Raw genomic sequence first — 22998 nt, 5'->3', positions numbered from 1 at the left:
GGCTGCTGGGGGCTGGGCGGGTGGGGGGAGGTCGATTGTCGTTGGGTTTTTTAACGTTTTGTTTTAAATGCCCCTTTTTTGTTGTTGTTGGTTTGGGTTGGCTTTGATGGGGGTGGGGGCGGGGGGGCGAGGAGCGTCTCTGTACATAAAGAACTGGTCAGGTTTACACTGCTCTGTCTGCTTGAGGCAGCCCCGGGGCAGGGAGCAGCGCTGCAGCCCTCATTGCACTTCCTGCTGGCTCCAGGGCTCAGCCTGCATGGAGCACAGGGGCCTCAGCTTCCTCAGAAGGGGAGACCTTAGAGCAGCCTTCCAGTACCTGAAGGGGCTACAGGAAGGCTGGGGAGGGGCTTTTGACAAGGGCTGGGAGTGACAGGACAAGGGACAATGGCTTCAAGTCTCCCCTCTTCCAGCTCAGACTTGAGAGCAGGAGGAAACTCTTTCCAGTGAGGCTGGGGAGACTCTGGCACAGGTTGCCCAGGGAGGCTGTGGCTGCTCCCTCCCTGGAGGTGTTCAGGGCCAGGCTGGATGAGGCCTTGAGCAGCCTGGGCTGGTGGGAAGTGTCCCTGCCCATGGCAGGGGGTTAGAGCTGGATGAACTTTAAGGTCCTCTCTGTAATCCTATCTCCAAAACTGCCCTAGAGGCTCCAAAGGGGCTAGAAGGGACTGTGGGGCTGTGCTCAGAGGGTGGCCAAGGGGGAGCCTATGGCCTCCACCAGTGCCCATTGTACACATCTGCACTGGTGCAGTTTTGGGACACCACATGCTTGTCACCCTAAGCCCAGAGCATCCTCAGCTCATGGAGCTCAGGGAAGCCTCTGTGCAGGAATGATTCCTCTCCTGCAGAAACCCACAGGCAGCAGGACAGCAGGAGGTGGAGGCTCCCAGCTGGATGCTGAAGCCCAAGGCTCTGCCCTCATCCCCTGGGATCAGCCTGGCACAAAGCAGCAGGCTGGTGTGGGAGGGGAAATGTCACAGGGAAGACACAGAACACCTGTGGGGTGTCTGTGGCACAAGGAATGGTTTAAGGAGCCCTGGTGCCCAGAAGGAAAAGGTTTCTGCCCTCCACGGCAGCCAAGGTCCAAAGGAAGCCAACACCAAGGTCCTGCCACCCAGCTCAGCCCTGCTGCTGCAGCCCAAGGCTAATCCTTGCCTCTCCTGACCCCAAACTGCCTGTGGTTTCCTATTTATCTACCCCCTCCCCTCTCTCCCTCTCCAAGGCAAAAGAAGGAGCCTGAACTCTTTTTACTGAAGATTTGCTAACCAAACAAAATCTCTCTCAGCTTTTTCTTGTTTCCTTCCTTCCCACTGGAAACTCCTGTCAGCAGCTGCCCTGGCCTGTGCCAAGCTGAGCTACAAGTCAGGGAGATGGATTTTTGAGGGAGAGCAGAGGAGTTTGGCTGCTCAGGAATGTTGGTATTGTTGGTAGCTGGTTGTTGTTGGCAGGTTTTGCCCCCGTGAGTGCCAAGCCCACATGGCTGCAGCCCTGCAGCACCCCCAGCCTGTGCCAGGGAGGCTTTGCTTGGATTGCTCTGGGAGGGAAGGAAATTCCTCACGTGGCTCTAGCTTGAGCAGCCCTGAAGCTGTTCAAGAGCAGGGCCTGCTGTGCCAGGACAAGGGGTGATGGTTTAAACTGAAAGAGGGAGATTGAGACTAGAGAGAAGGAAGAGATTTTTATGAGGGTGGGGAGAGCCTGGCGCAGGCTGCCCAGAGAGCTGAGAGCTGCCCCATGCCTGGCACCACTGCAGCTCAGGTTGGTTGGGGCTCTAAGCAACCTCCTCTAGCTGCAGCTGTCCCTGCTGACTGCAGGGGCTTGGACTGGATGACCTTGAAAGGTCCCTTCCAGCCCATACCCTTCTGCGAGTCTCTGCTAGTGGCACAGCAGAGGAGTCAGAACCTCTCCCTGCACCACAGAGCTCCCGGCCCAGGGAAGTCCCCAGTGCTACCAGTAACCTCATTTGCCTCCCCCTCCCAGCACTTTCTAAGCACATCCTTACCTTTGAGACACCTCTTTAGCCAGTGGCCTTCCTGTCAAGTGTCCTCAGACACAGGACTTGTGCTCAGGCCCCTCCACAGCCGGCTCAGGATGGGCAGCAAGCTGCCCCCACTGCAGCAGTACAAGAAGAAAAGCAACAGCAAGTGGTGGCTGCCTGGCTCCCAGTCACAGCTCACAAGCCAGGGGGCCTGGGCCAGCTCTGGTTTCAGATCCTGAAGCTCTTTCTGAAGCCTCAGTGAGGACACTGCTCCCTCCCCAGCCTGGCCTGAATAACCTCATTTGCCTCCAGACTCAGGAGGCTTAAAGGAGTTGTCAGCATCTCTGAATCTGCTCCTCCCTGGGAGACTTAGCTGCACCCTGCCAAGTGAAGCCCTGAGAGAAGGATGCTGTTGGGATCCCTGCCTGGGGAGGAGCAGAGCCCTCCAAGGGGCTGCAAGCACGTTTCCAGCTGCTTTCATGTGGCTGTTTGCTCCTCTCTGAACATCTCTGAGGTCTCTGGTGAATGTCTGCTGCCTGGGGTGCTGAAAAGCCAGTGGAAATACTTGAGTTTCACTCTGGAATGGTGAGGCTGTAGGAGATGTGGCTGCAAATGCTCCTGCTCTGCTTGTCAGCACAAGGGCTGCAGCACACAGACTGCTTCAGGGCAGCATCCAACTCAGAGGACCCCCAAATGCTGCATGGCTCCAGGTAAAGGCTAGGAAAAGGAAGAAGGATTCTAAGTCTCAAAAGGCCAAAAGCTGCCATGGGGATGGACAATTCCCCCAGCAGGTTGTTCCTCCCAGAAAGAGCCTGATCCTCCAGGCCTCCCTCCCAGGGGCATGTCTGAGGCTTGGGTTGCTGCCAGCCCCTTCCATCTCACCTCTTCCAAGCACCAGCTCCACGCTCGCTCCAGACCTCATCCCTGCCAAGTCCATACCTGCAATGCCATCTCCTCCAGCTCCATGCCTCTGGAAGGTTCCATGGATGTGCAGCCTTTCCCATCCTCCTGAGCCTCTCCAATCCTCTGAAAATCCAGGCTGCCTTTCAGCTAAGGGCAGAGGACACAAGCAGCAAAGTGCCTGGGACTCCACTGGTGGGACTCCACTGGAACACTCCCACCGACCAGTGGGTTCCCTCCACCTTCACTGAAGGCTTCTCCCTGGATTAGCTGTTCCCAGTTCCCTGTGTGCTGGACATGGGGAACAGGAGGCCTCGAGGAGCAGCCATGGGAATAGCAGCAAACTTGCAGATCCTCCCTGTGACTGAGCTGAGCCTCCCTGATCCCAGCTCAGAGCAAGAAACGAGCAGCAGGACAAGAGGAAGCAGCCTCGAGCTGCCCCGGGGGAGGTTTAGGTTGGCCATGAGGAATAATTTCTGCCCCTTGAAGGTTGTCCAGGCCTGGCCCAGGGCAGTGGTGCAGTCCCCATGCCTGGAAGGGTTTCAAAGCCCTGGAGATGTGGTGCTGAGGGCCATGGTTTGGTGGTGCCCTGGCAGTGCTGGGGTAAGGCTTGGACTCCCTGACCTTTAAAAGCCCAGAAGGATTCTGTGATTCCAAGATGGAAAGCAGCATTTGACCTGTGCCCAAAAGCTGTGTGCCACCTCTGGATCTCCTCAGCCAGGTGAGGACCACCAGGCCAGCCCACCCAGCCACTGCAGGATGTGGCCAAAGCATTGTACAAGCCCTGAGCTGGAAAAGGAGCAAGCACCTTCCTGCAGCACCAGTGGCTTCTCACTGCCTGCCAGTCCCAGCACCGCTCGGTCCTCACCCAGCTGCCACTGACCACCTGCCAGGCTCCCCAACCCCAAAATGCTGCACACAGAGAGGTCAATAAAAGTCAGAAACTGAGAAAAATGTTTAATATTAGTCTGGAAGAAAAGAAGTGACCATAGTGGTGTGGATGAGAAGAGGACTGTGCTCCGTGAGCTCTCCTGCCAACTGCCCTCAGCTGGGGCTTCTCCCCTCGAGGCCTCCCCACAGCCCCTCGGCTCAGCACGTGTGACAATGGCAAAACTCACTTGGGACACAAAAGACAACTGCAGTAGGAGCTGGCAGCTGGAGGTGATGTTCTGCTCTGCCCTTGGTGGCTGCTCTCAGGCCATGGCACACATCAGCAGAACTGCAAGAGAAGGGAGTTCAGACCCTGTTAGAGAAGCCTCAGTGCCAAGGGGAGCGGTGGGCAGGCACCTGCTGCCTACAGGGAGTCAGGATCCAAGTGGTGCTTTGCATTCTGAAGCTGGCAAGGGCTTGGAGTCAGCCACCTGGGCACACACTTGCCAAGAGGGCCACCAGCATCCTGCCCTGGATCGGCAATGCTGTGGCCAGCAGGAGCAGGGCAGGGATTGTCAACCCTGTGCTGGGCACTGGGGAGGTCACACCTTGAATCCCAAGTTCAGTTTTGGGCTCCTCACTCCAGGAAGGACACTGAGGGGCTGCAGCAGGTCCAGAGAAGGACAACAAAGCTGGGGAAGGGTCTGGAGAACAGGGCTGGGAGAAGCAGCTGAGGGAGCTGTGGGTGCTCAGCCTGGAGTAAAGGAGGCTGAGAAGTGACCTTCTGGCTCTCTACAGCTCCCTTCATGGAGGCTGGAGCCAGGTGGGGCTTGGGCTCTTCTGCCAAGGAACAAGGGACAGGACAAGAGGAAATGGTCTGGAGTTGCATCAAGGGAGGTTTAGGCTGGACAGGAGCACCAATGTCTTGGGCTGCAGCAGGGGTGGGGCAGCTCCCAGGGAGAGCCCCCAGTGGCAGTGAGACAGGGCCCTGGGCAGCTACCTTCCAGCGGTTGCCACACTCGTTGCACACGACGAAGGTGGTCATGGGCTCGTCCGAGCTGCGGGTCTGCACCTGGGGAGCACAGGGGAGTGAGCACAGCCTGGCACACAGAGGCACAGCAGCTCCCTCTGCCTGGGGTCACACTGCCAGGAAAGAGAACTCTAACTGCAGGGTGCTGGAGCACTGGAGCAGGCTGCCCACAGCGGTGGTGGAGCCTCCTTCGCCTGGCTGCGTTCCTGTGCGACCCTGCCTTGGCAGGGGGGGTTGGGCTCTGCCTCCAGAGCTCCTTTCCAACCCCTTAACCATTCTGTGATACTGTGAGAGACTGAGGCTAGAGAGGGCCAAAGGAGCTTCCCTGCAAAACGAGTCCCTGTCCTCAACACTGCCCACTCCTTTGCCTGAATTCCCAGCACCCTCCTTCATTCAACATGCAGCATTCCCCAGCCACGCAGCAAGCAGCACTGCTGGGATCTGAGCCCTTCCCTGGCGCTGCACAACCCCTGCCCCTGAACCAAAGAGCCAAGGAAAGGTCTGGAAAATCCTGGTGGCAAAGCAGCACCTTCTAGAAAGCCTCAAGTGTACAGCAAAGGTTCCCTCCAGCAATGGCCAAACCTGTGCTGTGCTGCAGGGGCTGCCAGAGCAGCAGGAGGTTGTGGCCATGGCAGACCCTGTCCTTGCAGGTGGCAGCAGTGCAGGAGCAGCAGGACTAACCTGAGTGTAGGTGCAGTTCTTCTTCTTGCATTTCCCACAAGTGAAGAGGTCAGTCTGAGTCCCTCCTGTCTTGGCCATCTGATGCTCTCTGATGGCTTCCTTGGTCATGGCTTTCCTGATCTCTTTCAGCTCATTGCTGGCCATTTCCTTGCAAAGAGGCAGAGCAGTAAGATGCCATCTGCCTGCCCAGCACCACCACACCCGCTGCAGGGAGCCAGCAGGACAGGGTGGTCTGACAGATGGGTATGAAGACAGAAAACCTTCCATGGATGGTTGTCTGGCTTCAGCTGAGGCCACCACGATGACCTAACAGCCCAGAGCCCACTCTCCACATTGCAAACCCCACTGCTAGCTCACTCCCCACGCAGCTCTGGCAGCAGCTGCTGAGCAGTCCACACGCCCAGCAGCAGAGCAGCTCCCTGCTCCGAGCAGAGCCCCCAGAGGTGCTCTGCAAGAGGCAAAGCCAGCTCCTCAGGCTTGCTCACCTCTGAGGTCATCACTGCAATCTGCTCAGGGGTGATGGCCCCACACAGGACATTCTTCTTCAGCTCAGGGTTCTTGGAGTCCTTCAGGTTGGAGATGCGACTCCTCACGCGGTTCTTGTACTTCATGTCGGTGTTCTTCACGTCCTGGTAGATGCGTTCAGGGCAGTCAAGGAGCCTGCAGCCACTGCTGGGCCCTGCAACAGCCTTCTACACCCCTCACAGAATTGTTTGGGTTGGAAAAGGCCTCCAAGACCATCAATAGCAACCTTCAACTCAACACCACCGTGGCCATTAAACCACATCCCCAAGTGCCACGGCCACAGGTTGCTTGGACACCTCCAGGGTGCAGCTCTCAGCATTTCATCTGAGATGAAACCTCAGGGCAGCCCAGGGAGGTCATGGATGCCCCCTGCCTGCAGGTGTTCAAGGCCAGCTTGGATGAGGCCTTGAGCAACCTGGGCTGGTGGGAGGTATACCTTGGCAGGGGGTTGGAACTGGATGATCTTCCAGGTCCCTTCCAACCCAAACCATTCTGAGTCTATGCCCTGAGCTCCCCCCGTGGTGGTGCCTTAGTGAGCCACAGCTCAGCCAAGCAGAGCTAGAGCTGGACCCAAGAGCCCTGACAAGCAGAGCTGCAGCAGAACATTCATGCAGAAAGAGACTGTCCTGTGTCCCAAGCACAGGACCCCCCTGGCCCTGGAGGAAGGCCACAGCAAGGATATATTCCTCAATCTGGGCTGCTATGTGCTCACAGTCGGCACCGATGGCCACGTAGTCATCTGCAAGAGAAAGAGAGGCCATGGCTGAGGGAATGCCCCACCACAGCTGTGCCCTCAGGCCTCCTCCAGGCTCAGCAGCCTTCCCTCCTCACAGAGCTGCTCCAGGCTCCTCAGCACCCAGAAGTGGGCACAGTGCTCCAGATGTGACCTCAGCAGGGCAGAGCAGAGGTGGAAGAGAACCTCCCTTACCCTGCTGGCCACACTCCTCTTCATGCAGCCCAGGGAACCATTGGTCCTCTTGGCCATGAGGGCACATCGCTGGCTCATGGGCAAGTTGTTCCCCAGCACTTCCAGCTCCTTCTCCACAGAGCTGCCTCCCAGCAGGCCCCCCCTCACCTGTACAGGTACAGCACCCTACACTTGCCCTTCTAGAACTTCATGAGGCTCCTTAGGTCCCTTAGTGCCCTCCATGAGGCTCCTTAAGGTCCACTAATGCCTTCCATGAGGCTCCTTAGGTCCCTTAGTGCCCTCCATGAGGCTCCTTAAGGTCCACTAATGCCTTCCATGAGGCTCCTTAGGTCCCCTAGTGCCCTCCATGAGGCTCCTTAGGCCCACATGCAAGTGCCTGCAACTCCAGCCAGCTTGTCAGAGGGGTGAACAGTAGTGGGACTGAGCTGATGGCAATAATGCTTTGACAAAGCTGCTCAGGAGGAGCATCTCTGAGGAGCTGGTGCTGACCCACATGCAGAGGTCCATCAGAAGGCTGTGAAGCACCTCAAGGCTTCCCCCAGCACTCACCATCAGCCTGCAGAGCTGCTGTCAGCATCTCTCTGCATTTGTTGCGCACAGCATCGCAGGTGACAGGGGCAGGAGGGAAGGTGGTGATCTTGGGGGTGGTTGGAGTCTTTGGGGGCTCCTGCCTCTTGTTGGAGCTAAAAGAGAAACTTCACCTGTCAGAATGTGCCAGTTCAGGTCGGGGAGAGCAGAGAAGGGATCAGCAGGTATGGGGCCAAGCATCCTGCTCAGCATAACACAAAGCCAAAGAGATGAAAACAGCACTGAACCGCAGCAGGGTGGGGGTTGGAAGGGACCTCTGCAGACTGAGTCCAGCTCCCTGCCAGAGCAGGATCACCTAGGGCAGGGCACACAGGAACACATCCAGATGGGTCTTGAAAGTCTCCAGAAAAGGAGACTCCACCACTTCTCTGTGCAGCCTGCTCCAGGGCTCCTCACCTCCACAGGGGCGAGTTGGAGCCTCCTGGGCTCCGGTTTGTGTCCCTTGCCCCTGCCCCATCACAGGACAGGATGCCAAGAGCCTGGCCCCTGCCTGCCTTCCACTCTTCAGGTATGTACAGACATGAAGGAGGTCTCCAGGCTGCTCTTTCTCCAGGCTAAACAGCCCCAAGTCTCTTAGCCTTTTCTCCTCAGAGATGTTCCAATCCCCTCATCATCCTCACAGCCTCTGCTGGACACTCTCCAGCACATCCCTGCTCCTCTTGACCTGGGGAGCCCAGAACTGGACACAATGCTTCTGTCCCAGCATCACCTTGGATGAAAGGGAAGCATTACCTTTGGTCTCTGGAGTTACTGGTCTCCTTTGAGGAAGATGTTGGCAAGGACAGGCTTCTCTTTCTCTCCTCACTCTTTTCCTCAGAAGCATCTATATTTAAAAGGAGAAAAATAGACACTGAAAGGTTCAGAGGTGGTCTTTAAGCTACAGCCCTGCACACACTAAGCAGCAGCCTTTTGCTTGCCTCCAGGCAGAAACTGAGTGAAACAAAAGCTTTCCTCACCAAACCAGAGCAGCCACCTGCCCTGCCTAGGAGATAAGCTTCCTCACAAGACATGCTCCACCACAACAGCTCCTTTTAGAGACACCCTGACTGCTGAGGACAGATTAGATCAAGTTCTCTAAAGCACCACTAAAACCAGCATTCAGCACCACCAGTCCAGGCCAGCCCTTCTGGGAGACACTAGAAGTTGTACTCCCAAGTGCTGCTGAGAACACAGCCCTGGAAAGGACTTTCAGGGCACTCCAGGAGAAGTCTGACCCAACTGTCTCAGCCTAGCCAAGACACTGCAAGCCTGACATGGCAATGCCAGCCCCAGTCAGGGCTTCTAACACTGATCTGGGGAGCCCTGGCCTGCAGACCTGTACAGAATCCCAGAATGGGTTGGGTTGGAAGGGAGCTCCAAAGGTCACCCAGCCCAACCCCCTGCCCTCAGCAGGGACATCCTCCCCTGCAGCAGCTTGCTCACAGCCTTCTCCAGCCTCACCTTGCACAGCTCCAGCCATGGGGCCTCAGCTCCCTCCCTGGGCAACCTGCTGCAGTGTTCCAGCAGTCTCCCTGGAAAGAATTTCTTCCTCATCTCCAGTCTCAATCTGTCCTCCCCAAGCTTCAGTCCATCCCCTCTCAACCTATCACTCCTTATCACTCCTTATCCTTATCAAAGGTCTCTCCCCAGCTCCCTTGCAGCCCCTGCAGGCACTGGAAGACTGCTCTAAGGTCTTCCTGGAGCCTTCTCTTCTCCAGGCTGAACAGCCTCTCTCAGCCTGTCTCCCCAGCCCTCTGATTATCTTTGTGGCCTCCTCTGGACCTGCTGCACTCTTTCAAGGGTGACCTAACTAAAGAGCCAGAGCTGGAGGAGGGCATGGGAGGAGACTAAGTGTGACAGACCCAGGGCGATTGTGAGTGCTGACTGGCTAGACCATCCCATGAGATCAGAACCAGCTCTCCTGAGGAAGGAGACAGGAACATCTTGGGCTTTCTTACCTAGAAGCTTCTTCCAAGATTTGATGAGGGATTTGGCCAGAGCTATCACCTCTTCATCTGTGCTCTGCTTCCTCAGGGCGTTCACAGACATCCCGATGCGGGTGGACTGCAAGGGAAGAGGCACAGGAGCCCTCTCAGGACAGACCCAGCCTCTCTTCCTCACTGACACCAGAAAGAAGCAATGACCAAGAGGTGAAGGAGCCATGGTCCTGCTGGACTCAAATCAATGACCAAGAGGTGAAGGAGCCATGGTCCTGCTGGACTCAAATCAATGACCAAGAGGTGAAGCAGCCACGGCCCTGCAGGCTGTTTGTTTCCTTCTAACTTCAGTGGAATGAGATGCTGCTTCCACCCTGGAATTGTTCTGCTTGGAAAAGACCTTTAAGATCAAGCCCAACCACTCCCTAACTTTGCACCCAATCTTTGCAACTCACCTGCAGCAAGTCCAGAGTCATAGGCATACTTTTCAGCTCTTTCAGTAAATCCATTGCACCTTCCTGCAGAGGGAAGAGAAACAGAGGCAGAGTCTCAGCTTTCAGTCAAGAAATGCAGCAGCTTGGGAATAAACTCAGAAAGCTGAATTCAAGAGGAAAAACACCAACAAGGCTCTCCTTAAATCCAGCAGGATTGCTGCTGGGACTGCTGCTCTGCACAGTCTGGAAGCACCTGAGGTACTGGAAGAGGCAAACCAGAAGAGCATTGGAGCACTACAGATCCTTGCTGGTGGATGGTACAGCTGCAGCATTGCCTTATCCTCCTTTCCTGGCACTTTCAACACCTGAAAACCACACTTGGAATCACTACTGGCCCCTCAGCACAGCACTTGGCTTCCAGGAGTGCTCCTACTTTCCAAGTCACTGTTTTGAGGGCTCCCAGCTCACAAAAACAGTTTAGTTGAGTTGCAAGAGTTTCAGTCCTCCACCTAGAGCTCAGCAGCACTGTCCACAGTTTCCTTTTTCCACAGCTTGAAACTTAATGTAGCTGTTCCTCAGTTTTCCTATTAACAGCCAGCTCTGCTCAGGACAAGAGCTGGCAGCAGGAGCAAAGCCATCAAGCAGTGATGCTGAAGAGCTGGCCACGAGCTGAAGGTCATGAGGTGAAGTCTCCATGCCTCAGTTCTGCATCCCAGAACCCAGAAGAAAGGACATTAAATCTGACTGGGCAATCTGTAGGCACCTGAAATTAGCAATCACCCAGAGCAATGGCAGGGACAGAGGCACCAGCCAAGCCTCCCCTCAGAAGCACTCAGCAGATGACAGCCTGGAGTGCCTCTTCCATTCAGCTGACTCCCTGCTCCCATCCCCCTCGGACCGAACAAGGCCTTCCAGTGTTCACATTTAACAGCTCATTCAGAACACCAACCACTCCACAGCCTGTTTGCAGCACTAAACCTACAAAGCCTAAGGCTGTAGGGAAGCAAAGCAGTCTGCTCTGACCTGTCCTCCTCCTCCTCTTCCCTACACAGAAGGGCCACTTCCGACTCAGGGCAGGAAGCCATCCAGCTGCCCCCCTACAGAACAGATGCTGCGAAAGCCAAACCAAAGCAGAGTCAAAGCTTCCAGCGTGCACAGGAGCAACTCACACCAGTTCAAACCACACATGACTGTACCCAGAACCAGCAGCTTCCCACTCAGGCAGTTTCACACCTTTCTGGTCCTCCAACAGCCAAATGGACTCCATCGAGTCCAGCCCTTAACACACAGCCAGCCAGGCGGATCCTGTCCCTGCTGTCAGACAGGGAGCCACTTGGCCTAGTGGCAGCAACCAGGGGGGAGAGATCCAGGTTAAAAATAAAAGGGAGCTAGAAAACAGGTACTCCAGGCAACCATCCTGCAGGAAGAGTTTGCAGATTAGCCAGCACACAGCACACTCGATGGTGCAGCCCCAGGTGAAATGCCAACCGAGAGGGAAGGTTCCATACCGCTCGTGTAAGAGGCTGCCTCTTTCCCAGGGAAGCTTGGAAGCAAATCCTGCAAAGTTGCTCCTTTCCTATTTTCAACAGTGGTGTTGAAAACCTGCCATCAACGGGAACAGACATCACAGGCTGTGGTTTAGCCCCCCTCCACCACCACGTCCCTGGCTTGTCAGGACAGCTACGCCAGCGCCGGCGCTCGCCCCTGTCTGCGGCTGGCAGAGCCAGCCCCGCATCCAAACCTTCAGCACCCGGAGCCCACACTCCCCTGGCCCCTTCCCCTCTTCACCCCTCACCTCCCACTCCCCACAGCCTTCCCCGGCCCCAAAGCCCCTCCCCTCACCCCAAGCACTGGTGCACAGCCTACGTCCCTCACACACCCCTGCCACCCGGTCTGCCGTGCGAGGATGTTTGGATTTGCACCGGCACCAAGGGCCATGGAAGTGCAGCCAGCACCTGCTCCCGGCCCCCAGTCACACCAGTTACACCCTGCACGACCTCCAGGCTGCGGGGAGCAGCGAGCCCAGCCCCCCACGCTCCAAAGGCCACACGAGAACGAGCAAGAGTGGTGTTTGCATGGGACGGGGGATGTAGGAAACTGATAATGAAGCGCTGGGAGGGTACCTGAGGGCACAACAGAGCCACAGGCTAGGGGGTGCTTGAGGATCTCCCTTCCCAAGGGGACTGGGAAGAAGGGCTGAACATGCTCCCTGGGAGGGGGACAATGCAGCAGGGGACACCCCAACGGGGAGCACTGAGTGAGCCCCAGGGTGCTGAGGATGCTCTCTGGGAGGGGGACATCCTAGCAGGGAGCACAAGGGTGCCCCAGGGTGCTGAGCTGTGGGTCCATGAGGTCTGGGGTGGGAGGCACAGTCTGGGTTGGAGGGGTGCCCCCAGCATCGTACGTGGGAAATATGGAGCCGCCCCCCCCAGTAACGGCCAGTGGGATGGAACGGGATGGACCCCTCAATCGATAGGGAACGGAGAGGAAGATCACCCCGGTGCAAGCAGGTCAGGGGGTGGGAAGCCCACCGCGATGTGGGAGAGGCTTCTGCTCCACCATGATAAGGGCTGCAGAGGAGAACCCCAAAATGGGGGCTGGGGAGGGGGGAGGGCCTCTCACAACCGGCACTGGGCGAGAAGCGGAGGGCTCAACAGCAAGGCAGCGAGGACGGGGGAGCCGCCGGGCCAGCGATGGGAGAAGGGGGAGTCCCCTGCTGACCCCAAAGCGGGGCGCGGGGGGCCGGCTGCCCGCACTCACCGCGCTCTTCTTGGCCACCATCTTGTCCAGGCGCCGGGCGATACGCACGATCTCCTCCTCGCTGCCCATCGCGACGTCCCCCGCGGCAGCCGGTGCCGGGAGGCCGGACGGAGCCGGGGGAGCTGGCGGCGGTTAAGCGGCGCCCACCGCAGCCCCGGTGCCGCAGTCCGGGCGGGCGGCGCGCAGGGCACGACGGGATTTGCAGTCCTCGCGGCGCCCGCCCTGCCCTGCCCGCCGCGGCGTGCGGCGGGGGGACTGCAGCTCCCGGCGTGCCCCGCGCCGCCCGCCCCGCCCCGCGCCGCCCGCCCCGCCCCGCGCCGCCCCGCCCCGCGCCGCCCGCCCCGCCCCGCGCCGCCCGCCCCGCCCCGCGCCGTGCAGCCCGCCCCGCCCCGCCCCGCGCCGCCCGCCCCGCCCCGCGCCGCCCGCCCCGCCCCGTGCCGCCCGCCCCGCCCCGCGCCGCCCCGCCCCGCGCCGCCCGCACCGCCCCGCGCCGCCCGCACCGCCCCGCGCCGCACCGCCCCGTGCCGCCCGCACCGCCCCGCGCCGCCCGCCCCGCGACACTGTGGGGGCTGTAGGCACCGGCACGGCGGCGGCCCTGCCCCGCCCCTGCCCCGCCCCTGCCCCGCCCCTGCCCCGCCCCTGCTCCTGCTCCGCAGCCCCACGGCTGGGAAACCGCTCCAGGGATGCGCACTGCCCCGAGCAGCCTGGGCCAGGCCTTGGCAATCCCCAAGGCAAAGAAATTGTTCCTCATGGCCAACCTCAACCTCCCCTGGGGCATCCTGAGGCCATTTCCTCTTGTCCAGTCATTTGCTCCTTGGGAGAAGATCCCAACCTCCACCTGGCTCCAGCCTCCTTGCAGGGAGCTGTAGAGAGCGGAGATCTCCCCTCAGCCTCCCCCAGGCTGCACACCCCCAGCTCCTTCAGCTGCTCCTCCCCAGCCCTGTTCTCCAGACCCTTCCCCAGCTTCCCTGCCCTTCCCTGGGCCAGCTCCATGTCCTGCTCCATGGCCTCTCAATGTCCTTCTTGGAGTCAGGGGCCCAGAACTGAAGCAAAGATCTGAGCTGTGGCCTCTGTGGAGCCTTCCTGCCCTCCATCCGCTCAGCTCTCCCTCCCAGCGTGGTGTTACCTGCAGCAGTTACCTGCAGGCAGCTTACCGGCCACCCAGGCGTGCCTCAGTCACCTTATCCTGATCACTGATAAGGACACCAAAGGAAGCTCCAGATTGTCAATGAAGGTATTAAAGATAGAATGATAGTTTTAAAAGCCTCACCATGACAGCCCAGCTCCAGAGCACAGAGGAATCCTCCTCCCACTGCTCCCATGGTCTCCCACCATCAGTGCTGCCTCAAAGCAGGGACACTCGTGTCCCAAAGTGATGTCCCAAGGCACCAGTAGCTGAGCCTCCTCCTCAGCCTGCTGAAGGCTTGCCCATTCCTCAGGGAACCCTCTGCAGGAGCTCACCAAGCTGCATTTTGGGGGCTCTCCATCACACAAACTCGAGTGCTGCTGCCCCCAGACACTGAGAGCAGGGAAGAAGGAGCTCTGCCCCTATAACCTATCCCATAATGCAGGTGGGTCCCACTTCACCCCTTCGACCAGCCACAGGTGAGCTGGTCCCCACTGCAATCATCAACTCTGCGGTGCTTGGGAAGAGGCTCAGCAACCATCAAAGACCACAGGGTCACAGGATGTCAGGGGTTGGAAGGGACCCAGAGAGTTCATCGAGTCCAACCCCCCTGCCAGAGCAGACCCATACAAGCTAGCTCACAGAGGAACACATCCAGACAGGGCTGGAAAGGCTCAGAGAAGGAGACTCCACAACCTCTCTGGGCAGCCTGCTCCAGTGCTGGGACCCTTACAGTAAAGAAGTTCCTCCTTGTGTTGAGGTGGAACCCGCTGCGCTGCAGCTTACATCCTTGCTCCTTGTGCTATCCCAGGGGGCAAGTGAGCAGAGCCTGTCCCCTCCCTCCTGGCCCCCAGCCCTCAGATATTGAGAAACATTTATGAAATCCCCTCTAAGTCTTCTCTTCTCCCAGCCCCAGGTCCCTCAGCCTCTCCTCACCAGGCAGTGCTCCGGTCCCCTGATCATCCATGGCTGCAACCCTGTGGCTCGGCCTCAGTTCCGCACTTAGCTGTGTCTCAGCCGAGACCTGGGGCTGTGCAGCACAGCCTCCGGGACCTGAGACCATTAAGAGCAGGATGGGGAGCGGATGGATGATTTGGGGGCGGCCAGGCCAGCACAGAGCCCCCCTGTAGATGGCACTAGCAGACTGCATGAGGGCTGCGCACCCCCTGGGACTGGATGCTGACTGCGGTTGCTCTCGCCAGCTGGTTCCTGTCAGGGAGAGAGCTTCCACGGCTCCTCCTGCGCAGCACTTGCCAAGCGCGGATGTCTGGGCGAGGGCCCTGCCTGCGCTGGTAGAGAGCGGCCGTGTCCTGCCCCGGCGGGGCCGGGAGCCAGCGGAAGCAGGGAGGGTGAGCGGCATGTGGCCGCAGGCTGCACGGTTAGGTGCTGGGAAGCAGGGCTGCAAGAGTCAGCTCCAGCCCTGCGCGGTCCTCCGGCGGCTGAGTCACCGAAGGCAGCGTTTAGCTTTAGACTGGGTATTAGTTAGGTATTCGTTAGACGTCAGGCTGGGTATCAGGCAGAAAATCTCTACAGGGAGGGTGGGGAGACACTGGCACAGGTTGCCCAGGGAGGTTGTGGATGCCTCTTCCCTGGAGGTGTTCCAGGCCAGGCTGGATGAGGTTGAGCAGCCTGGGCTGGTGGGAGGTGTCCCTGCCCATGGCAGGGGGTTGGGACTGCATGAGCTTCGAGATCCCTTCCAACCCAACCCGTTCTGTGATTCACCATCACACAACGTTGGGGAGTGCTGAACCCCTCCTGTGTGGTTGTCCCCCAGATTGCCTGTTAGGTACCTAAGGCTGCCAGCCTGCAGCTCTCACGTGGCTGGACATGAGGGATCCCCTCAAGCTAAAGCTGCTCCCCCAGACACATCTCCATTCATGCCCAAAGCAGCGGAGGCAGCCCCAGAGCAAACCTGAGCTCAGAGCTCTCTGGCATGGCAGTTGGAGCTACCTAGAAACGTTTTGGCTTGGCCCCGTGTGTGTGGCTCCAGCCCGACGTCTGGAGCCTCTGCAGCATCTGGAAAGCCTCCATCCCTTGGCAGGCTCTGGCTGTGAAGCGAGGGGATGCCATTTTGGAGAGGCCAACCTCCGCCAGGGAGGAGGAAACAAGTCCCAACAAGGGGAGCTTCTGGAGGCCCTTGGAGGCGGGCAGCTGCCTGCCCCGTGTGTGGGGTCTGGGTCATGCTGCTCCTTGGCGTCAGCGCCACGCTCGAGCGACACTGCTGCCACTGGCACTGTGGTTTGTGTCACTGCAAGGAGGAGATGGCTCCCGACCACAAGTATGGCCAGGGACGTGTCTCAGATTCCAGAGCTCGCAGTCACCCCTGCCGAGCGCCATCGCCCCCCTCGCTCCCTGCCTCGGGGCGAGAAACCATCGCCCCCCAGCCCACCCCCCTCCTCACCCAGCCCCACCACTGCCTGCCTGGCAAGGGGCTCCCTGCCACCACCCCCTCCTCACCCAGCCCCACCACTGCCTGCCTGGCAAGGGGCTCCCTGCCACCAGCACCCTCCTCACCCAGCCCCACCACTGCCTGCCTGGCAAGGGGCTCCCTGCCACCACCCCCCTCCTCACCCAGCCCCACCACTGCCTGCCTGGCAATAAGTTCCCCAAGGAACCATTACCACCATCAGCTGCCTGCTGGGCAGAAGAAAATGCCCGCCAGCCCTGCATGCCCACGGGCACAGACCACCTCTGCAGCCCAGCCCTGGCAGGGCTGCCGCTGTTCCCCAGGGCTGGCAGGACAGAAGGGTGTTTGTGGGGCAGGGAGGGCTTCTGGCTGACCTTGGCTGGGAAGCAGCGGCGGCGGCGCTCAGCCCAGCCCCCAAAGCCCCCGTGGAGCCGGTGGCCAGAGCGCTCCCCGAGCTTGGGTGGAGGTAGATCCAGAGGAAACTCCACCTCCTCGGGAGCCAACCTGCTATTGCAGGAATTCCCAGAGAAATTCCCGCTTGGGCTGATCTGTCAGCGGAGCCGTGACCTTTCCTTTACCTCTTGTGAAAGCAGCTACTTGAATGTGCTAAAAACAGAGCAGGGACGAGGCTGTGGCTGGAGCTGGGCTCAGGAGGGGGCTTTGGCTGACCCCCGAACCCCCAGAGAGTCTCTGTGTGGGGTGTCTTGCTGGTGAGGCCAGCAGAGGGTCTGCAGCAACACAAAACCCCCCAAACCCTCCCCTGGGCTGCCCCTTTTCCCACGTGGCTCTCAGCTGGTTTGGACCAAGCCAGATGAGCTTTCCTTGCTCACCCTGTCCCCAGCAGGCTCAGGTCACCTTTGGAGATCAGCCACCAAAGCTCTCTTCTGCTTCCAGCCACCAGGAGCTCAGTCTTGTCTCCTTTTGGAGAAGGCAGAGACAAGCAGCCCTCCTGGGCCCAGCCCTGACCACCTGCACACCATGAGCCCTCCAAGGAAGCTCTCTCCTGAGACAAGCCCAGACTTCAGGTGTGCCAATGACTCTGGGGTCTGGAGGTCCTGGGTCCTGGGAACCCTGGGGACACAGCTTGTAGGGACAGGAAGGTTGGCTGTCCCTGGGTGACACACTGGACTCCAAGCTGGTGGCAAGAGACATCACACAGGGAGCAATGGACAGCAAGTAGCTGGTAGACCCCAAGCCCTCAGCCGGCACCATGAACCCCAGCCAGGAGGTGAGCAGCTGCCACAGGCTTTGCCAGAGCAGCAGTGATCTGGGGGAGGAGTTTTGATGCATCTCCCTTGTTTTCACCCTCCTGAACCTGTCTTGGCAGCAGTGGAGGGCTCCTGGCTCTGCTGAGTGCTCCACTTTTGGCTCTTGGCCATCTCCACCTGGCACAGCATCTGCTGCAGTAGGGCTTCTGCTGCCCACACACATTGCTGGTGAGGATGCCCACAGCCAGCCACCCTCCTGCACCCATGATCAGCCCATTCCTGGCCATGACCACCCTGGGGACAGTTGTTCTGCTGTTCCTCCCAGAGCCCAGGCCAGCCCAGGAAGGAGACAGGGGAACTGATCCCCTAGAAATGAGCTTGTGCCAGCCCCAGGACAGAGGCAGGGACAGAGGCTGTCCCATGTCCTTGGGCTTCTCGCCCTGGCACCAGGGACCTTTGACCCTGGAGGCCCAAAATCCTCCATCCAAATGCTGAAGAAACCTGGAGAGTTGGTCCAAATGGTGACTTGCATTCCTGTCTTGCAGACTATCCTATTTTCTCCTCTGAGCAGCCAAAGGACCTCTCCACAGCTCCTGTGCCACAGGTCCTCCTAAACCAGCAGAAACCAGCATGGCTCCTGAAGGTTTCATAGGCTCCATCCATGCTGCTGCTGCAGCACAGCCCATGGAGCCCCCACGTCCTCTGCTCACCATCCCCTCCCACTGCCTCTGTCCTGGAGCTGCTGGTCAGCAGCCCATGCCTGGGGACTGCCATCTGCAGCCTGCTGCACCAGGAGAGGCTGCAGGGTTTGGCTGCAGCAGGCAGCAGCCGTTGAGGGGAAGGTGGCCAGGACCACCGTGTGTGGTAGCCCAGCCTCTGCCACCCTGGGAAACAGGGAGCTTGGAAGGGAGGACGTGGAGGAGGTGATGGTTCCCCTGGGCCTTGATCATTGTGAGTGCCAGCATGGGGTTGGAGCTCCAGCTCGGCAGATGCCCTTCTGGGACACTTTGGATGTTCCTCAGCCCTCCTCCTAACGCTGCTCATCCTCCTGCCTGCTGGTCAAAGCACTACTGGCAGGGGAGGAATAAGTGCTAAGCAGCAGCCTGTCACAGCTCCTGGGGTGATCTCAGGGGACACCAAGCCAGACAAGCAGCTGGCCCAGAGCCATGCCAGCCAAGGTGGGTGCAGGCTGCCGTGCCCCGTGGTGCCCACCAAGGGGCTCGGGGCCAGCTGGTGCGTGAGAGCCTGTGTGAGCCCTCAGGTCTCCTTTCTCTCCCCCTCTCTGTCTCCTTTTATTCACCTCCATAAAACATAGGAAGTTCAAGCCATTCATTTTGCTATTTGTGTCTCCCTCCCCACGCCCCGGTCCCTCCCTTGCCCCCTGCAGCCGCTCGGCTCACTGCTTGCCCAGCATCCTTGACCCCGAGGAGTCTGGTGTGTGTGCACTTCCCTTTTGGCCCACTCTGAACTGGTGCCTTGATAAGTGTGCTGTGGGAAGGCAGGGGCTCCTGGGCTCTCACACCAGGCTTTCCCATCCAGCATTTCCTATGCTCCCCCTGCTCCCTGCTTGCCAGCACAATCGCCCGGAGCAGGGCACTGCAGAAGCTCTCCGGATGGTGGTGGCCCTCCATGGCGGCAGCTCTGCCCTCCTCAGGCACTCCTGGCTTGCTTAGTGGCAAAAGCCACAGAGTGTGCAGGCAGACATTGTCCCAAGGAGGAGGATGAGGAGGATGGTTACCTTCTCATGGGCTAGCAGGGCACCTCTCAGCTCACCCACAGCAAAGGATTGCAAAGGGCTTTGACCCCCAGCCCCTTCCTCTCGGCAGCTTTGCAGAGAGAGCTCTGATATTGTCCCTCCACAGAGTTTGGGATCCACAAGACCTGTGTCCTGCCTGCAAAGGAGCAAGAAGGGCTGGGATACAGAGCTCAGAGAGGTTGGAGACAGGGATCAGCTGGCAGAAAGTGAGGAAGGAGAGGCTGAGCTCAGGGCAGGAGCCTTTTATCAGGAATAGCCTGTCCTGAGCTGCCTTATCGAAGGACAAGGCTCTGGATGTTTTGGCTATGGCCTGTGGCAGTCCCTCCATCACCAGCACCACGGAGACACAAGGACAGTGACTTGGCTGCATGAGCACATGCCCCCCACAGCCCACCAGCGAGGCAGAGGCTGGGCTCCAGGCAGTGAGCAGGCAGCGTTCAGCCTCCTCCATCCATGGATGGAGCAAAAGCTGCTCCAGCAGGGAGCTGAGTGGGGCAGGCTCCCCCCACAGCAAGAGCACTCATGACCTAAAAGATTCCAGAGCTCCTAGGGCTCAGTCTGGATTCATGCCACTGAGCTGAACTGGGAGGACTGGGAGGAAGGGCCTGCATGGCCCAAGTCAGCAGGGTGGGTGGCAGCATGCTCCCTGCCACGCTGCCCCCACCACTCCCTTGCAAGCAAGGAACAGGTGATGGAACAAGAGGAAGCAGCCTCGAGTTGCACCAAGGCAGGTTTAGGTGGAGTATTAGGAAGAATTTCTCCACTGGAAGGGTTCTCAGGCATTGGACCAGGCAGCCCAGGGAGGTGGTGGAGTCTCTGTCCCTGGAGGTGTTTAGGAGTTGTGCAGATGTGGTGCTGAGGGACATGGTTTGGTCAGGTCAGCGTTGGGCTAATGATTGGACTCCTCCTTAAAGGTCTGTCCTAATCCAGGCATTTCTGTGGTACTTTGGACACCCCTTTGCCTCCTGCTGACCACAGAGCAAGGCCAAGCAGCGCCAGGTCAGCAGGGCTCTGCCATGCCCTTTGCTCCCCAGCTCTCCCTGCAGCGATGGGGCCAGAGATAAGAACCCTCTCCCCTTATCTCCCCATCAGCCGCACTGCAGACAGCGCTGCTGCCCCGCCGCCGAGCACCACAGCCCTGATCTCATCAGCAGGCTGCACACTTGCAGCTCAAACAATAACCTCCTTCCCTGCCCGACACAATTCCCAGAAATGCACAGCCTCCTGCTCCAGCCTCCCCGGGGGAAGCCCTGCCAAGATGCCAGCCGGGCTGCCGGCACGGCGCGGGCAGCGCTGCCAGCCCCTGCCGCGGCCAGCCCGGCCCCCGCGGGAGCCACCTCTGTGAACACAGGGCTGGGCTGGGTGGGGTGGAGGGAGAGGCTCAGCTGGAGCCCTTGGGGCCATCCTTTAGCTGGATGTGCTCAGGAAGTCCCTCTCCCTCTGGGCTTTCACACCCAGGCACCTTGCCCTGTCCCAGCCACCCAGTGAGGAGCTGGTGCTGGGCAGCCCTTCGCTCAGCTGCCCTCACCCTGCCTGCCCCTAAGGGCTTCCCAAGGGCCTGCAGTGATACAGGGTGAGAGGCAATGGGTTGAAACTTGAGGAGGGCAGATTGAGACTGGAGATGAGGAAGAAATTCTTTCCAGTGAGGCTGGGGAGACCCTGGCACAGGTTGCCCAGGGACAGGCTGTGGCTGCCTCCTGCCTGGAGGTGTTCAAGGCCAGGCTGGATGAGGCTTGAGCAGCCTGTGCTGGTGGGAGGTGTCCCTGGCCATGGCAGGGGGTTGGGACTTTGAGGTCCCTTCCAGTGCAAAGCATTCTGTGAATCTGTGAATCTCTGAATCTCCTGGGTGCTTTGGGGCTGCTCATGGGGCTGGGAGGCAAAATCAAGCCCTACCTGCCCAGGCTGGAAGGCAGAGATGGGACTCGGGGCTCTCTTCCCCCAGCAGATCCTCAACCTAGCAAAGCCCTTCTGGATCTCACAGCATCACTGAGCTCCTCGGTCTGCCTGAGCTTTGCCTCAGCATCTTTGAGTGATCATTGCTGCTGCTTCCAGATGGGATGCCTGGACACCTGGGCAGGCACAGCTGGCAGCTCCAGGCAGGTGTTTGCCCTGCCCCAGCTGAGCTGGCAGTGGGAGAGAGCCAGGCCAGCAGCTGGCACAGCCATCCTTTCTCTGAGGGCTTCCTCTGGGGCTTGCCAGGTGTCTTCCCAAGGCCAGATGTGACATTCAGAGAACAGCAGCAGCCCAAGCATGCTCTCCTGGCTCCAGACCTTGTAGTGATGCAGCAGACACTGCAAATCCCCCTGCCAAAGCTGCAGCACTGGCACCACCCCACAACTGATGCAGGCAGGGAGCAGCACCCAGCGCAGAGCAGAGGCCATGGGTGCCAGTGTGGGTGCAAGGTGGCCCTGCAGGGCTGCTGGTGGGTGTAGCAGGATCAGCCTCACAACGCCCCCACCACGGGCTGCATTGTTCACAAAAACACATGGGGCAGGCCGAGGAGGAGGAGGACAGACTCGCTGGCTGCCTCGGGCTTCCTGCCTCCTGGCCAGGGCTGCTGCCTGACATCATTCCTGCCGGTGGGAATGGCCAGCGCGGCCCCGCTCACCCCCGACAGCAGCCCTGACCTCCTGCCCTGCTTTCCAGCTCCCTCAGCCCTCCGTGGGCTTTTTGGGCTGCACTCTCCCTGCCACCACAAACCTGTGCCCTCATCACCACCGTGGGCACAGCCAAGGCAACGCTCTCCATCACCTCACCATCTGCCTCCGAGGGTGCAGGATGGCACCGTGCCCCCATTCCAGCACCCCATCTGCAGCCCAGCTCTCCCCTACCCTCTGCAAGCTGAGTGGCTGGAGACCCTCTGCTTTGTGTCTTGCATGCCCTTATCACCCTCTGTGTGCCCTCACCAGGGCATGGCATCATGAAGCAGGGCCTTGCCTGGGTGACATGGGCACAGCAGAGCACTGGGGCTGGGTCAGGCAGAGCCACAGACACATGGCAGCCCTGAGGGCACCGCTTTGGAGAGGCTGCTGTCCTGGGCAGGACAGTGGCCTCATCAAACTCATCCTCCTACCCCACTCATCCTTCCAGCCCAGCCACCCAGCCCAGCCCAGGAGTGTGTGCTCTCCAAAACTCCCTAGTTTGGGTTGCCAGGGCCCAAGAAGACTGAAGAGGAGGAGTGTGAGGGGATCTGACCTGGCTGTGGGCAGGATGCTTCCCCCTGCAACATGCACAGGTACCACACAGCCTCCGTGCACCAGCCCCTCTGGAGACACCAACCTCCCCCCACCCTGGTCTGGTGTCTGCCCAAATGCCAGCAGGAGCTGGGTGCAGCATGGCCAAACCACCCCCACCCACCCCACCCACCCCCACGGGGGTTTATCAGTGAGAGGGAGTGGAGGGATCCCCCAAGCCCCAGGCTGCCACCTCAGCAGCCTCCCTCAGCTTGCACCCCCCTTGGTCCTGCACAGACACCACTTTTTCCCCCTGGGTGACTCCTCACAAGCTGGCAGAGGCCACCTTGAGCTGAAGCTCTCCAAACCTGCCTCCTGCCCTGCCCAAACCCGCTGCCATCAGCACTTTGCTGCAGCTGCTTCCAGCAGTGCTCCAAGAGTTTTTCCTTGCAGCTTAAACCCTTCCCCTCCTCCCAGCCGGCTCCATCCTTCTGGCTCCAGCCCGCTGGGGATGGCAGGTTTCTCCTTCCCGAACACAAACAGAGCTGTAATCTGCTCGGCCCTGCTGTTGATCCCAGCAACTGCATCCTCCTGCCCTGGGCTTTCCTACGGCGCTCCTTTTATACCGCTAATGGCAGCAGGGCTCCTGCTCCCAGCATTGTTGACTCCACAATGCAAACTGTTTGTATTCTTGTGTCCCCGAAGCTCTGCCAATAGCACATGTGGC

The 22998-nt window shown here is 59.5% G+C and overlaps 1 protein-coding gene across 1 annotated transcript; it reads right to left on the bottom strand.

The window, feature by feature from the left end:
- Positions 1–3812: 3812 nt before the first annotated feature.
- On the bottom strand, positions 3813–12804 carry TCEA2 (transcription elongation factor A2). The gene is made up of 10 exons (XM_054173674.1): positions 12602–12804; positions 9863–9925; positions 9429–9534; positions 8224–8314; positions 7453–7586; positions 6658–6714; positions 5936–6090; positions 5451–5597; positions 4740–4811; positions 3813–4088 (listed from the first exon to the last, which is right to left on the bottom strand). The coding sequence occupies exons 1-10, from the start codon at positions 12668–12670 to the stop codon at positions 4080–4082; spliced, it is 903 nt and encodes a 300-aa protein (XP_054029649.1). The 5' UTR covers positions 12671–12804; the 3' UTR covers positions 3813–4079.
- Positions 12805–22998: the final 10194 nt, after the last annotated feature.

This window comes from Dryobates pubescens, chromosome 26 (genome assembly GCF_014839835.1).
Source record: "Dryobates pubescens isolate bDryPub1 chromosome 26, bDryPub1.pri, whole genome shotgun sequence".
In the NCBI taxonomy this organism is placed as follows: Eukaryota; Metazoa; Chordata; class Aves; order Piciformes; family Picidae; genus Dryobates; species Dryobates pubescens.
Note: the sequence above shows the minus strand (reverse complement) of the source record. Positions and strands in the feature narration are given on the sequence as shown.